The sequence below is a fragment of the Chiloscyllium plagiosum genome, unplaced genomic scaffold, assembly GCF_037043375.1.
Source record: "Chiloscyllium plagiosum isolate Xiang-an unplaced genomic scaffold, Cpla_swu_hap1 HiC_scaffold_10, whole genome shotgun sequence".
NCBI lineage: Eukaryota > Metazoa > Chordata > Chondrichthyes > Orectolobiformes > Hemiscylliidae > Chiloscyllium > Chiloscyllium plagiosum.
Genome location: NW_028270148.1, coordinates 99,081,884 through 99,096,611, shown reverse-complemented (window position 1 = coordinate 99,096,611; position 14,728 = coordinate 99,081,884). Strand labels below are relative to the sequence as shown.

Here is a 14,728-nt window from a genome sequence, read left to right as displayed (position 1 = left end):
ATATCCATCTAAAGCTCAATCAATGTAGACATTGCTGAGATAACTAGCATCAATTTTATTTCTTTGCAAGGTAAACAGCAAACTTACTTTTGAACCGTAGAACTACAGTAATATCTTCAAAAGCAAGGTTCTCCAGACACACTAAAATGTAAGCAGAAGATCCAAAGAAACTGCTACTTGGGTTGTATTACTCAGATTGAATCATTCATGCCTATCTGGTAAATGAACTACTCCACATTATTTACTCTATAAAATCAGATTAATGTACTCCATTCTTATTAGCAAAATTTATTATAAGCTGGTTACCTTTAACACCAAATGTTGGTCCCTGAGATGGTTGCCGCACACAAGCAAAGGCATTAATACCCAGATGGGCTGCTAAAGCTTGAACCAATCCCATTGTCACTGTACTCTTCCCCTCTCCTAGAGGAGTTGGTGTAATTCTGTAAAAATAAAACATAGAAGTTACTCACATACTTTGCAAATTGAGCAATTACAGCATCAAAAGTCTAGGTATTGACTTGTTTGGGAGACACCCAATGAAGTCACTTCCGTATCTCCTCTGCACTTCATTTCAGTTGCAGGAGAAAGCAAATAGCTCAAAGATGCAGATTAGCAGTAGTGAAGTAACAACGGTGGTTTATGCCAGCAAGGGAAGGTAGAACTAGAAATGATTAAAAATTAGACGTGACAATTAATGTCTGGATTGACTGCAAAAAGGGAGAGAGAGGGAAGAGGAGAGGGATACGCAGAGCAAAAGAAAGAACAACGAACTCCAGGTACCAAATCTTGGCTGACACTTCAGCGCAGTACTGAAACAAAGTGCTGTTCTGTTCTTTCAAATGAAATGTTAAACTGAGCCTCATCTGCTTTCTCAGGTCGGCATGAAAGATCTCATTAAATAATTCAAAGGGCAAGTTAATTCTTGCTAGCTACATGTTTATCCTTGAACCAACATCTCTAGGAAAACGTTATGAGGCACTGTATTGTTTGTAGGAGTTTGTCATGCAAACTAATTGCACAATTTCAACATTACAATTGTGACTGCACTTCAAAAATGTATATAATCATCTGTACTGCGCTTTGAAACATTAAGTTTGTAAAAGGGGTGCCTGTTAGTGGCACAGAAATTTTAGTTATAAATCTTCCAATACCTCATGCTCTATATTGATGCAACTTTAAGATTAGTTTCCATAGAGATTTTGTTTTAATACTGTACTTCGATTTAAAATTAGCTCTTAGGGTGCTCTAATGTTAACTATTTTCCATCTAACAGATAGCCCAATCCCTGGTACCATTCTAGTCAGTCTCTTCTGTATCGTCAAGAACTTGACATCCTCCCTAAAATCCAGTATCCAGAAATGAGCACAATAGGTTAACTAAAGACTAATCAGAGATCTATAACGTCTTAGAATAATGTTAATACTTTTTATCCAATGGCATTGTTTAAATAGCAAGGATTCAATATTCTTCTCAAGCTGTCCTGCCACTTAAACACATTCCAAGTACACTATATGTCTCTCTGTTCTTGCACCAAAACTCCTAGCTTATACTGGCTTCTCACTCAAAAATCAATTAGGTAGATGTTGGGAGGAGATAGTCCCCTATCTCTCTGACATGTTCTGAGACGCTAGCATTACACGGCAAGAAAAGCAAATCAGTACCAGATTCAAGAATACAGAATGAAAAGTGAAAAGATTGATGCATCTTCTCTCACTCAAGTTATGCGAAATACCCGATAATCAGCAGCAAAGCAGTGGACAATCAAATTAAAACTGGACAAACTTATAACACAATTCCATTTTAATAGAAAGACACAATGGCACAGTACAGGAAGATATCATTGTGAACTTGAATGAATCATTTCAGTCACACCTTGACTTTAACTTGTCTTTGCTCCAGCCCAAGACCTTCATTTTATACCCGAAAACTATTTGGGCACCTAAACTTGCACTTATAAGGCATATTATCAAGTTGGTTGCACTGAAGTGTCTGGCATTCAGTTTTATAGTTGACCTGTTCAGGGTATTCATGACCTTTTTTGTCTCTAAAATTGACCAGCCTAATTCATTCTTCACCTATTTGCCAGATTTTATCCTCCATTAACTTAACATCACCCAAATCTCAGCTACCCATATCCTAACTGTAATCAAATCCAGCTCACCCATCAACATGCTCATTGAGCTATATTGGCTCCCAGTCAAGCAACACTTTGATTTTAACTTCTCACCTTTGTTTTCAAAAACCTTCGTAGCTTCACTCCTCGTTTCTCTAATCTCCTCTAGCCTCTACAACTCATTGTGAAAACCAGGCTTCTCCAACTCTGGCATCTTGTGTATCCCAATTACCCCTTTAATTGGGATAGTTGCATCTTCAGTTGCCAATGGCCCTAAGATCTGGAATTCCTACCCTAAATCCTTTTGTTTCTCATAAGAAACTCCATTAATCCTACTTATTGTTGGGCTAAGTGCCAGATTTTATTTTACAATGCTCCTGTGAAGCACTGAGTGGTTTTAGTACATCAAAGTTGCTATACACATTCTTGTTATGTAAGTTTTCTTTATCATTAAAATTAACAGAACAATGATAAAACAAAGATCTGTGAAAGCTGGAAATGTGAAACAAACAAAAGACAAATGCTGAAGAAACTCAACAGGTTTCCACAGATGCTGCCAGGCCTGCTGAGTTTCTCTAGCAAGTTCTGTTTTTGTTTGAACATCAATGATGTCCCTGCTGTGCTGTACCCTTTTGCTTGGTTATGTCTAGCTCTTTTTGAACATGCAACTAGAGATTTAAATTGCAGTTAGTAAGAATTGTAGCTTCATATCTATTAGTCATGGATCCCCTTGGAAGGAGTGATCACAGTATAGAGTTACAGCACGGAAACAGACCCTTCGGTCCAATTCCTCCATGCCAACCAGATATCTCAACCCAATATAGTCCCACCTGTCAGCACCTGGACCATATCTCTCCAAACCCTTCCAATTCATATACCCACCCAGATGCCCCTTAATGTTGCAATTGTACTAGCCTCCACCATTTGGACTGAATTTAAAATACAGCTGGATAGTGTGAACATAAAATCCAATACCAGGATCCTGTGCTTGAATAAGGGGGACTACGATAGAATAAGGGAGGACCTGGCTAAAGTAGACTGGAAACAGAGACTTTATGGTACGACAGTTGACGAGCAGTGGAGGACTTTCAAAGAAATTTTTCCAAGTGCTCAGTAAAGTATATTCCAGTGAGAAGGAAGCACTGTAAGAGGAGGGGTAATCTGCCATGGGTGTCTGAGGAAATAAGGCAGACTATCAAAGTGACAGATAAGAAAACAAAGTGGCCAAAAACAGCAGGAATCTAGAAGACTGGGAAAACTTTGAAGGTCAACAGAAAGCCACAAAAAGAGCTATAAAAGAAAATTAAGATAGAGTATGAGAAAAAAAAACGAGCATAAAATATAAAGACAGATAGCAAAAGTTTCTATAAATATATAAAATGAAGAAGAGTGGCTTAAGTAAATGTTAGTCTTTTAGAGGATGAGAAGAGGCAATTAGTTACGGGATATGATGAAATGGCTGAGGCACTTCACAGGTACTTTGCATCGGTCTTCACTGTGGAGGATATTAATAACATGCCAGTAAGTGATGAAGAGACAGGTAGGTGAGGACGTGGAAACAATTATTATTATTATGGAAGAGCTAGTGTAGGGTAAGCTAATGGAGCTAAGGATAGATAAGTCTCCTGGCCCTGATGGAATGCATCCCAAGGTACTAAACGTGATGGCAGGAGAAATAGCTGGTGGACAGGCAGTAATTTTCCAAAATTTGCTGGACTCTAGGGCAGTCCCAGAAGATTGCAAAATAGCAAATGCAACACCACTGTTTAAAAAGGGAAGTAGACAAAAGACGGGGAATTATAGACCAGTGAGCTTAACCTCTTTGGGGGGGAAGATGCTCGAGTCTACTATCAAGGAAGAAATAGCAAGGCATCTCGACAGAAATTGTCCAATTGTACAGAAGCAGCCTGGGTTCATGAATGGCAGGTTATGCTTCACAAATCTTTTGGAATTCTATGAAGACATTTCAAGCAAGGTGGACAATGGGGAACTAGTAGATGTGGTGTGCCTAGATTTCCAAAAGGCCTTTGACAAGGCTGCTGCATAAGATAAGGATGCATGGTGTTAGGAGTAGAGTAGTAGCATGGATAGAGGATTGGTTGCCTGACAGAAAGCCTGTACATCTCTATGACTCTATGACTCGAAAGAGTGGGGATAAATGAGTGCTATTCTGACTAGCAATCAGTGACTAGTGGTGTGCCTCAGAGATTGATGTTGAGGCCACAATTATTTACAATTTATATAGATGATTTGGAGTTGGGGACCACAATTGCCAATGACTAAGATGAGTGGCAGAGCAAAGTGTGCAGGGGACTGTGAAACTTTGCTGAGGAACATAGATAGATACATTGAGTGAGTGGGAAAAGGTCTGGCAGATGGAATACAATGTTAGTAAACGTGAAGTCATACATTTTGGTAGGAGTACCAGCAAAATAGAATATTACTTGAATGGTAAAAAGTTGCAGCATGCTTATTTGCAGAGGGACCTGGGTGTCCTTGTGCATGAATCGCAGAAGGTTGGTCTACAGGTACAATAAATAATTAGTAAGGCAAATTGCTAAAGGGGTTGAGTTTAAAAATAGAGAGGTAATGTTACAGCTGTAAAAGGTGCTGGTGAGGCCACACCTGGGCTACTATGTGCAGATTTGGTCTCCTTACTTAAGGAAGGATGTTCTGGCATGGAGTGAGTGCCGAGGAGGTTCTCAAGGTTCATTCTGGAGTTGAGGGGGTTGGCTAATGAGGAAAAGCGGAGTAGATTGATATTCATTGAAATTCAGAAGGGAGGGGGGGGGATCTTATAGAAAGATATAAAATTATGAAGAGAATCCATGAAATGGAAATAGATGGGATGTTTCCACTGTTAGGTGAAACAAGGACAAGAAGGCATGGCCTCAAGATTAGAGGAAGCATGTTTAGAACTGAACTGTGGAGGAATTTCTTCACCGAGAGGGTTGTTAATCTATGGAATTCCTTGCCCAGGGAAGTAGTTGACACTACTTCAGTAATCGCTTTTAAAGTTAAGGTAGATACTTATTCAAAAAATAAAAGGAATTAAGGGATATGGTGAAAACACGGTAAGTGGAGCTAAGTCCACGAAAAGATTAGCCACGATCTCGCTGAGTGGCAGAGCAGGCTCGAAGGGCCGGGCAGCCTACTCCTGCTCCTAGTTCTTATGTTCTAGGATGCATGTAGCACCTTAGGGGGTATGAATCAGTGAATAAGCAATTGTTTCTGCCTGCAGTAAGTGGAGCATAGCGATACAAATGTTTAATCGCTATTGCATCTAGCTAAAGAAAAACTCTAACCATTATATAACGTATTGTCAGCATTACCTTTCAATTGTTTTCTGCCATTATACTTATCTATCTTTCCAGTAAATGCATTCATGCCATTAGTAACACAGCAGTGAGTTCCACATTCTTACTACTCTTAAATAAATTAGCTTCTCATTACTTCCTTACTGGAAGTATTAACAAGTTAATAAGACATAGGAGCAGAATTAGGCCATTTGATCCATCCAGTCTGCTCTGCATTTGATATACTCCTTACCCCAATTTTCATACGTTCTCTCCATATCCCTTCAACCCATTACCAATTAAAAATCTGTCCAACTCCTCCATAAACTTCCTCACTGTCCCAGCAACCACCGCACTTTAAGGTAGCAAATTCCACATGATTCACAATTCTTTGGGAGAAGTAGTATTAAATTTAAAATAGTTTTTCAACTCGGTTTTAAATTTGCTACCCCGTTTCCTAAGGCTATCACCTCTCACCCGAGAATGCCCCACAAGAGAAAGCATCTGCTCCACGTCTATTTTATCCACATCTTTTATCATCTTGATACCTCAATTTGATCTCCCCTCATTCTCCTAAAATCCAGAGTGTATAGGCCTAAACTGTTCAATCTCTTCATACAACAAAGCCCTCATCTCTGGGATCAATCTAGTGAAACTCCTCTGAACTGTCTCCAATGCCACTACATCTTTCACCAAATAAGAGGACCAAAAGCCTCACAATACTCCAGGTGCAGTCTCACCAATATCTTGTATAGCTGCAACAATGCTTCATTTCCTTTGTATTCTTTAGCTATAAAAGCCAACATTCCATTTGTCCATATTATTATCTGTTGTACCAGCATGCTAGTGTTCTGTGACTCATGAATGATTATGCTTAGATCCCTCTGTACCGAAGCATTCCAAAGTCTCTCCCCATTAAAATAATATTTAGCCTTCCCATTTTTGCAGCTTAAATGTATAACCTTGCTTTTCTCCACGTTAAAATCCATCTGCCACATTCCGACCAACTCTCCTAAACTATGTATACCCATTTGTAATGTTCTAATTTCCTCATTGCAATTTACCGTCCAGCCTATTTTTGTGTTATCCACAAATCTGGCTATAGAGCCTTCTATCCCTGTATTTAAGTTGTTAATGTAGATTGTAAATAGCTGGAGAGCACAGACTGAACCTTGTGGCACCCCGCTAGTTACATCTTGCCATCTAGAAAAAAAAATTATCTTGTTTCTACGTCTTCTGTCCATCAGCCAGTCATCTATTCAGGGTAATAAATTACTCCTAATCCCATAAGATTCAACCTTAATGACTCTCTCATGTATAATTCCCAACTCTGGTCTTACTACTGGAAACATCTCCACATCTACCCTAATGAGCCAGTTGTAACTTTGTAGATTTTCTCCATCTTCTTGATGGAGAAAGAGCCCTAGCCCATTCAATCTTCCCTGAAGGAGGAACAGTGTTTGCAATTCTGGTTTCTTTCCCATTATAAGGAAGTTGTGCAACTTGAAAGGGTTCAGAAAAGATTTACAACGATGTCGCCAGGGTTGGAGGATTTGAGCTATAGGGAGGGGCTGAATAGCCTGGGGCTATTTTCCCTGGAGTGTCAGAGGCCGAGGGGTGACCTTATAGAGGCTTATGAACATCATGACAGGCATGGATAGGGTAAATAGACAAGGTCTTTTCTCTGGGGCGAGGGAGTCCAGAACTAGAAGGCATAGGTTTAGATTGAGGGGTGGGGGTGGGGGTGGGGGGGGAATTTAAAAAGGGACCTATGGGGCAATGTTTTTACACAAAGGGTGGTGCATCTATGAAATGAGTTGCCAGAGGAAGTGGTGGAGGCTGGTACAACATTTAAAAGGCATCTGAATGGGTATATGAATAGGAAAGGTTTAAAGGGATATGGGTCAAGTGTTGGCAAATTGGACTACATTAGGTTAGGATATCTGGTCGACATGGATGAGTTGGACCAAGAGTCTGTTTCCATGCTGTACATCTCTAGGACTCTATGACTGAAGTGTTAGAACATGTACTTTAGAAGCACTAACATAAATTCTTGAAAAATAATTCACACCAAGGCTTCATACTGACTGGTATTAAAATAAAATGTACCTACCCGGCAACCAACACATATTTTCCATCTGGCTGTTCCTTTAGTCTGTCCAAGGGAGATAATTTGACTTTTGCTTTATTCCAACCATAGGCTTCTATTTCTGACCGAAGCAGGCCAATCTCTTTGGCTAGGACATCAATCGGTTTTGGAGTCTGCGCTCTGGATATCTCAATGTCACTGAAAACATTTTGAGTGAAGAAAAAAACCATCAAATAAGTTTGATTTAGAACTAAAATGCGCACACACCAGAAGCAAGTACTTCTAATATTATTAATTTTTTTGTGGCTAGATTAGATATTAGGTAGCGAATACAACGTTTTGTTGAACCATACCAAAGGGATAGAAGGTAAATGAATTTTGATTGCTTACCTGGGGACAGGTGAGATGGGCTGCAATTTGAGAGGGTGAAGATTCCACTTTTTGTGCTGTTGCTGTTTTAGCCATCTGTTGCTGCTTTCAACTGTATTCTATGTGAAGTATACCAATAAATTAAATATTTAGACTAAAAACAACAAGCCCATAAAAACCTGTTTGTTCAGTTACACCAATTATTTGTGAAATACTTGTGCATCCCATTTACAAAGGAGTGAAACTGGTCTTTTCACAATGATGTGTTACAGGAGGTATCTTATGATAACAATAGCTTTTTTAAAATTCACTCATGGGATTTGGCTGTCATTGGCTGGCCAGCATTTATTGTCCATCCCCAGCTGCCCTTGAGATGATGGTGAACTACCTTCTTGCACTGCTGCAGTCCAAATATTCTAGGATCATCCACAATGCCATTTGGGAGGGAATGAGGTGGTCTCATTGAAACACTTTTTTGGGTCATCACAAGGTAGAAACTGAGCGAATATGCCCTCTGGCTAGAGAATCTAGAACACTAAAGAATCAATCACATAAGGCTGAGATATGGAGATATTTCTTATCGAAAAGGATTATGAATCTTTAATGCTGTACCCCAGGGGACTGAATATTCAATTTGTACATTTAAGGTTGAGATAGATTGATTTTTGGTCTCTAAGGGAATTGCACTGGTTGAATCCTGCTCCTTTTTTCTTAAATTATGTTCTAATCAGTAACACCACCATCTCCTGCAAGCTGTTAGCCATAAGAAGGTTGAACTTGTGGCTAATGAAAATTGAGGTCACAGAAATGTAGACCTCAACGAAATAATACAGGTACAATCATCAGAAGCAACCCAAAGCACATTTCCAATAACCTCTCATGTGACTTAACTCGCAGAACAAAAAAAAAGTTGAGCTTGAAGCTAGTGCTGTAAATTCCTTATATTATGGCTTTTAAGTCAGAAGTTAGAGCCCAGCCAGACACTGACAGCTATATTTCCTGCCTTTAATGATACTATAATTTTATTAACTGAATTTAGTTTCTCCCATTTGACAGGATCAGATTGCAATAATGACACAGAAGCAAAGTAGAAGACAGCCATTCTATCCACAAACCTGTTCTGTCAGTCAGTTAGATTATGGTTAATTTATATCTTAACTCTACTTATCTACATTTGTAATATTTACCAACAAAAATCTGTCAATATTATGATTGGAATTTGCGATTAACCTACCTTTGTGAGAAAAAGTTCTCTCTGACCATATCTTTGCAATTCTCATCCGAATCATTTATAAAAATGACAAGTAACAGTGGACCCAGCACTAATCCCTATTGCACATGGCTGGTTGCAGCTTCCAATTTGAAAAACAACCCTCTACCACCACCTTCTGTCTTCTACAATAAGCCAATTTTGCATTCAATTGGCTCTCTGTCCCTGGACCCAATGAGATTTAACCTTACTCGGCAACCTAATACGTGGAACCTTGTCAAAGGCTTTGCTAAACTTCATGTGGATAATGTCTACTGCACTGCCCTCATCTACTTTCTTGGTCACCCCTGCAAAAAGCTCAATCAAATTTGAGGCACACCATTTCCCTTGCACAGAACCATGCTGACTATCCCAAATGAGATCTTCCCTAAAACCCCATATTACAACCCTATTACGCCTGTAGATCTTGTCTCTTAGAATCCCCGCTAACAACTTACCCACAACAGATGTTAGGCTCACCGATCTGTAGTTCCTAGGTATTTCCCTACAGCTTTTCTTAAATAATGGCACAACATTATAGCCACATTCCGATCTTAGGGCACCTCATCCATGACTATCAATGATACAAATATCTCTTCTAGGAGCCCCACACTTTCCTCCCTAGCCTCCCAAAACGTCCTGAGATACATTTCAACAGATCCTAGGGATTTATCTACCTCAATGCGTTTTAAGACTTCCAGCATCTCCTCTTCTGTAAGCTGGTCTCTCTTCAAGACATCACCATGTATTTCCCCAAGTTCCCAGGATCTATGCCTTTCTCAACTGAATACTGACAAGAGATATTCATTTAGGAGCTCATCCATCTTTAGTGGCTACCACATAAACAACCTTGTTAATCTTTAAGAGGCCCTATCTCGTTAGTTACCTTTTTGCCCTTTATGTATTTGTAGAATTTCTTTGGATTCTCCTTTACCTTATCTGCCATAGCCATCTCATGTCCCCTTTTGGTCCTACTGATTTCTTAAGTGTACTCCAACACCCTCTATACTCAGGGAATTCAGTTGATCCCAGGTGCCTATACATGTCATAAGCCTCCTCCTTTTTCTTGACCAGAACCTCAGTAACTCTAGTCAACCAGGGTTCCTTACTCCTGCTAGCCTTTTCACTCTAAGACGAACATGCTGTAGAATATATCTGTAAATGCAAATGCACCCCATAGACTTAAATGTGCACGCGTGTGCAGGAGAAAGAATGAGAGTGAGTGCATGCGAGCATGTAGTGTGTGTGTGTTTGTATTTGTGCAAGCTTGGTAAAGTGTGCGTGAGTGTGATGGAGTACGAGTCTGTGAGAGGGTGCGTGGGTGAGAGCGTGGAGGGTGTACATGTGCGTGTATGAGAGTGAGTTTGTGTATGAGAGAGGGTCTGTGTGAGTGCGCGTGTAACCTCATTACCTCTGGGGATCTCCTATACACAGCCTCCAACTTCAGAGTCGGAGAACCCCGCACCACCCGATTCTACTTCTACTAAAGAGTCACAAACCTGACTTCCCCAGTTGACCCATTGTCTCAGCCTGCTCTGAACACCTTGATATTGTCCTACTGCTCTTAGTCCAGGAACTCCCCACCTACTTTCGGGACACCACCCACGCCCTTCACTTCCAAGACTTTTGTTTCCTTGGCCCCCCCATGCCTTATCTTCACCATGGACATCCAGTCCCTGTACACATTTATCTGCCACGACAAAGGTCTCCAAGCCCTCAGTTTCTTCCTCTCACGCCATCTCAACCAGTACCCTTCCACTGACACCCTCATCTGCCTGGCTGAACTGGTCCTCAACCTTAACAACTTCTCCTTCTAATCCTTGCGCTTCCTCCAAACCCAAGAGAGGGCTATGGGCACTCACATTGCCCCCAGCTATGCCTGCCTCTTTGCCGGTTACACACCACTGATCACAGGCTTCCAGTCTGAAAAGCAATCCTCCACCATCACCCTCTTTCTTCTACCTTCAAACCAGTTCTGTATCAAAATGGCTAGTTCTCCCTGTATTCCATGAGATCTAACCTTACTAACCAGTCTACAATGAGGAACTATGTCGAACACCTTACTGAAATCCATATAGATCACGTCCACCGCTCTGCCCTCATCAATCCTCTTTGTTACTTCTTCAAAAAACTCAATCAAGTTCATGAGACACGATTTCCCACACACAAAGCCATGTTGACTATCCCTAATCAGTCATGCTCAAAAGAGATGTATAGCACAGACCTTTCTGTCCAACTCATCCACGCCAACCAGATATCCTAAAGTAATCTAGCCCCATTTACCAGCTTTTGGCCCATGTCCTTGTAAACCCTTCCTATTCATACGGGGAGAAAGTGAGGTCTGCAGATGCTGGAGATCAAAGTTGAAACTTTATTGCTGGAACAGCACAGTAGGTCAGGCAGCATCCAGGGAACAGGAGATTCAACGTTTCGGGCACAGGCCCTTCTTCATTCCTGAAGAAGGGCCTGTGCCCGAAACGTCGAATCTCCTGTTCCCTGGATGCTGCCTGACCTACTGTGCTATTCCAGCAATAAAGTTTCAACTTCCTATTCATACACCTATCCAGATGCCTTTTGAATGTTGTAATTGGCCACTGTAAATAGCATCTATCACAATCTCTAAAACCTTCATTCTTAATTTATCACTTAGTTCTCATATCATCTTGTCAATCTACACTGTAATATCAAAGATATCATTCGTGAGTTGCTAAAACAAGCAACCTAGGTTGCATTTTTAAATGTCTATGTTCATAGCCTCCTTCTTTCAATTGTCATGAATATCTTGCTTTTAAGAAAACCTATAGAAATACAGTCTCCTATTCTAAAACAATTATTTCAGCCATCAGTACTTAGTAATATATGATTACTGAGTACGTAGATCACTATGATGGAAAAAAAAGTCTTCAACTTCTCATTTCTCCATTCGCTGAATTAAGATACAGAACTGGAGGAAGAGGACCATCTGATCGAGATAGAAGAGATTTAAACATTATCAAACCTTAATCTGCATTGCTGCTGTCAGGAGACTAATTCCATTATGTGATGACCCAGGTTCATCTTGCTGAAAATCCTGGTGATTGGAACTTGAAGTAAAACCTGCAGCTGGAACACCACACAAAACAGGTCATTTATTTATAAACTGAGATATACAATTTCTTCCTTAAAAGTCCTGTAATGATCTTGAACCAGAATCAAGTCTATCCAGGAGCATTTGTAAGGGAACCAATCCATCAGCTTTTCACCCAAAGTGACTGCCTTGTCTCAGTGGTCAATTTACAAACATTTTAAGTGGGAAAAAATAAACTCCTATGTTTTCAAATTTCCTTTGCACTCTTACCTAAAAGCTCAACAAAGACAGTTCTCTAACCTTTTTCTTTCCTTGGGATTAAGAATTCTCTCATCTTCTGTAACAAACAGCCTCAGTGAGTTACGAAGTCAGCTGTAGGTCACTGGTAACATTCTTGGCTATAAAGTGCTTTGCAAAGTTCTGAACTCAAGCAAGATGCCATATAAATAGAAGTCTTTACCAAACCACTTTTCATCAACTGCTTAGTCCACAACCAAACTTAAGGCTGTTGCCTCTCAGCCAGTTCAAACTGCTCTTTACCTGGTAAATTGTAGGCGATTATGGTCGTGTCAGCTTTTAACCAGTCTTCTCCAAGTCCTTCTGGTGCAGGACTGGTCACCACCAACACATCACTTTGATGGCACTACCACAAAATTAAAAAAAAAAATCTTTTTCAAAATTGTTTACTCAGCAGTGGTCAAGAATTGTGAGAATTCAGGAACTTATTTTTTAAAAAGCCAGTATCGGTGGAACATTGCATTGTTAGTGGGCAAGACATTGAAGGAGGAAAAGGAGACCTCTGTTCAACGATTCAAGGATGGGATAATCAAGAACTGATCAGGGTTAAAGGCATTCTGTCACACAAGTCACAACATTTAATAATAATATTACAGTCTCCATATAAATCAAAACTTTTTAAAATATAGTTGGATTTTACAGTAACAATTGGAGATGATGGCATAGTGGCAATTTTACAATATCAGTAACCCAGAACCTCAGGCAAGGTTCTGGGGACAAGAGTAATTCAATAAAAAAAAGTTTAAATATCTGAAATTTCAAAAACCAGCCTAATAGAGCCAGAGATGTACAGCACGGAAACAGTCCCTTTGGTCCAACTCATCCATGCCAACCAGATATCCAAAGCCAATCTAGTCCCACCTACCAGTAACCGGCCGATATCCCTCCAAACCCTTCCTATCCATATACCCATCTAAATGCCTTTTAAATTGTACTAGCCTCCACTACTTCCTCTGGCAGCTTATTCCACAAGCACGACCCTCTGCATGAAAAAAAGTTGCCCCTTACATCTCTTATATCTTTCCCCTCTCACCCTAAACCTATGCCCTCTAGTTCTGGTCTCCCCCACCCCAGGGAAAAGACTTTGCCTATTTACCCTATCCATGCCCCTCATGATTTTATAAACCTCTACTAGGTCACCCCTCAGCCTTCAACGCTCCAGGGAAAACAGCCCCAGCCTATTCAACCTCTCCCTATAGCTCAAATCCTCCAACCCAGGCAACATCCTTGTAAATCTTTCTGAATCCTTTCAAGTTTCACAATATTTTTCCGATAGGAAGGAGACCAGAATTGCATGCAATATTCCATAAGTGGCCTAATCAATGTCCTGTACAGTCCCAACAATGACCTCCCAACTCCTGTCCTCAATACTCTGACCAATAAAGGAAAGCATACCAAATGCCTTCGTCACTATTCTATCTACCTGCAACTCTACTTTCAAGAAGCACCCATGTAACCATTGTTGATTTATTGTAAAAAGTAACCTGCTTCACAGAAGGAGTTGCCTCTGGACAATTAGGGATGGACAATAAATGTTGGTCTCGGTAGCAATGCAACCAAAATTATAGACTATTCAATTGGTGACATACTCTAAACTACAGTCAGGAAATTCCCCACTTAGCTTTGAATATGAACAAAAGTTTCTGACTACAATTATATCTTACACCAGCTCTTAAGTATGCTTTATTCTCAAGGAAATAGTCAGTGTACTCCCAGCATCCCAAGACTTACATCATTGTTCCATTCTGAACCTGGTAACTTCTAATCCCAAAACTGATTATTTACTGAGAGTTATACTGAAGCTTCCTTTAAATCTTCATGAACTGTCACTTCAATCTGAGCATAAGCTCCCACCAGTGTTTGTCACTGTGACCAGTAATATCAGTATTTTCTCAGAGATTCAGTGATATCTTAGGAAACCTGCAATCCTACATCACAGTGTCTTCAATTGATTGTTCTAATGGCATTGGGAATTATGTAAGCCTTGCATCCAGGTAGAAATGCAAAGTATTTATCTTCTGAACCCAAAATTCCACTCTATCTCATAATTAAATGGACTGCTTAAATTGTAATGGTTTATAAAACCTGACAGTCATAACACCTCTCCCTGTGAAACTAGAAGACTAATTAGGTCCACCCACAGATAGCACAACTACATTGTCTAGAGATGTGAACAACTTGCACCTTCAAACCTATAAATTAAGTGGAGTTCACTGTCCTTAAATGAACCAAGACAACCAGGCTT

The 14,728-nt window shown here is 40.2% G+C and overlaps 1 protein-coding gene across 1 annotated transcript in view; it reads right to left on the bottom strand.

The window, feature by feature from the left end:
- mthfd1l (methylenetetrahydrofolate dehydrogenase (NADP+ dependent) 1 like) overlaps positions 1 to 14,728 on the bottom strand; it is a 179,048-nt gene that overhangs the window by 123,165 nt on the left and 41,155 nt on the right. The window contains exons 8-12 of the mRNA XM_087991755.1: positions 12,727 to 12,829; positions 12,118 to 12,221; positions 7,892 to 7,989; positions 7,526 to 7,699; positions 307 to 443 (exon numbers count right to left, since the gene is read on the bottom strand). Of these exons, the coding sequence (XP_087847881.1) occupies positions 307 to 443; positions 7,526 to 7,699; positions 7,892 to 7,989; positions 12,118 to 12,221; positions 12,727 to 12,829 (616 nt within the window). The remainder of the gene's footprint in view (positions 1 to 306; positions 444 to 7,525; positions 7,700 to 7,891; positions 7,990 to 12,117; positions 12,222 to 12,726; positions 12,830 to 14,728) is intronic.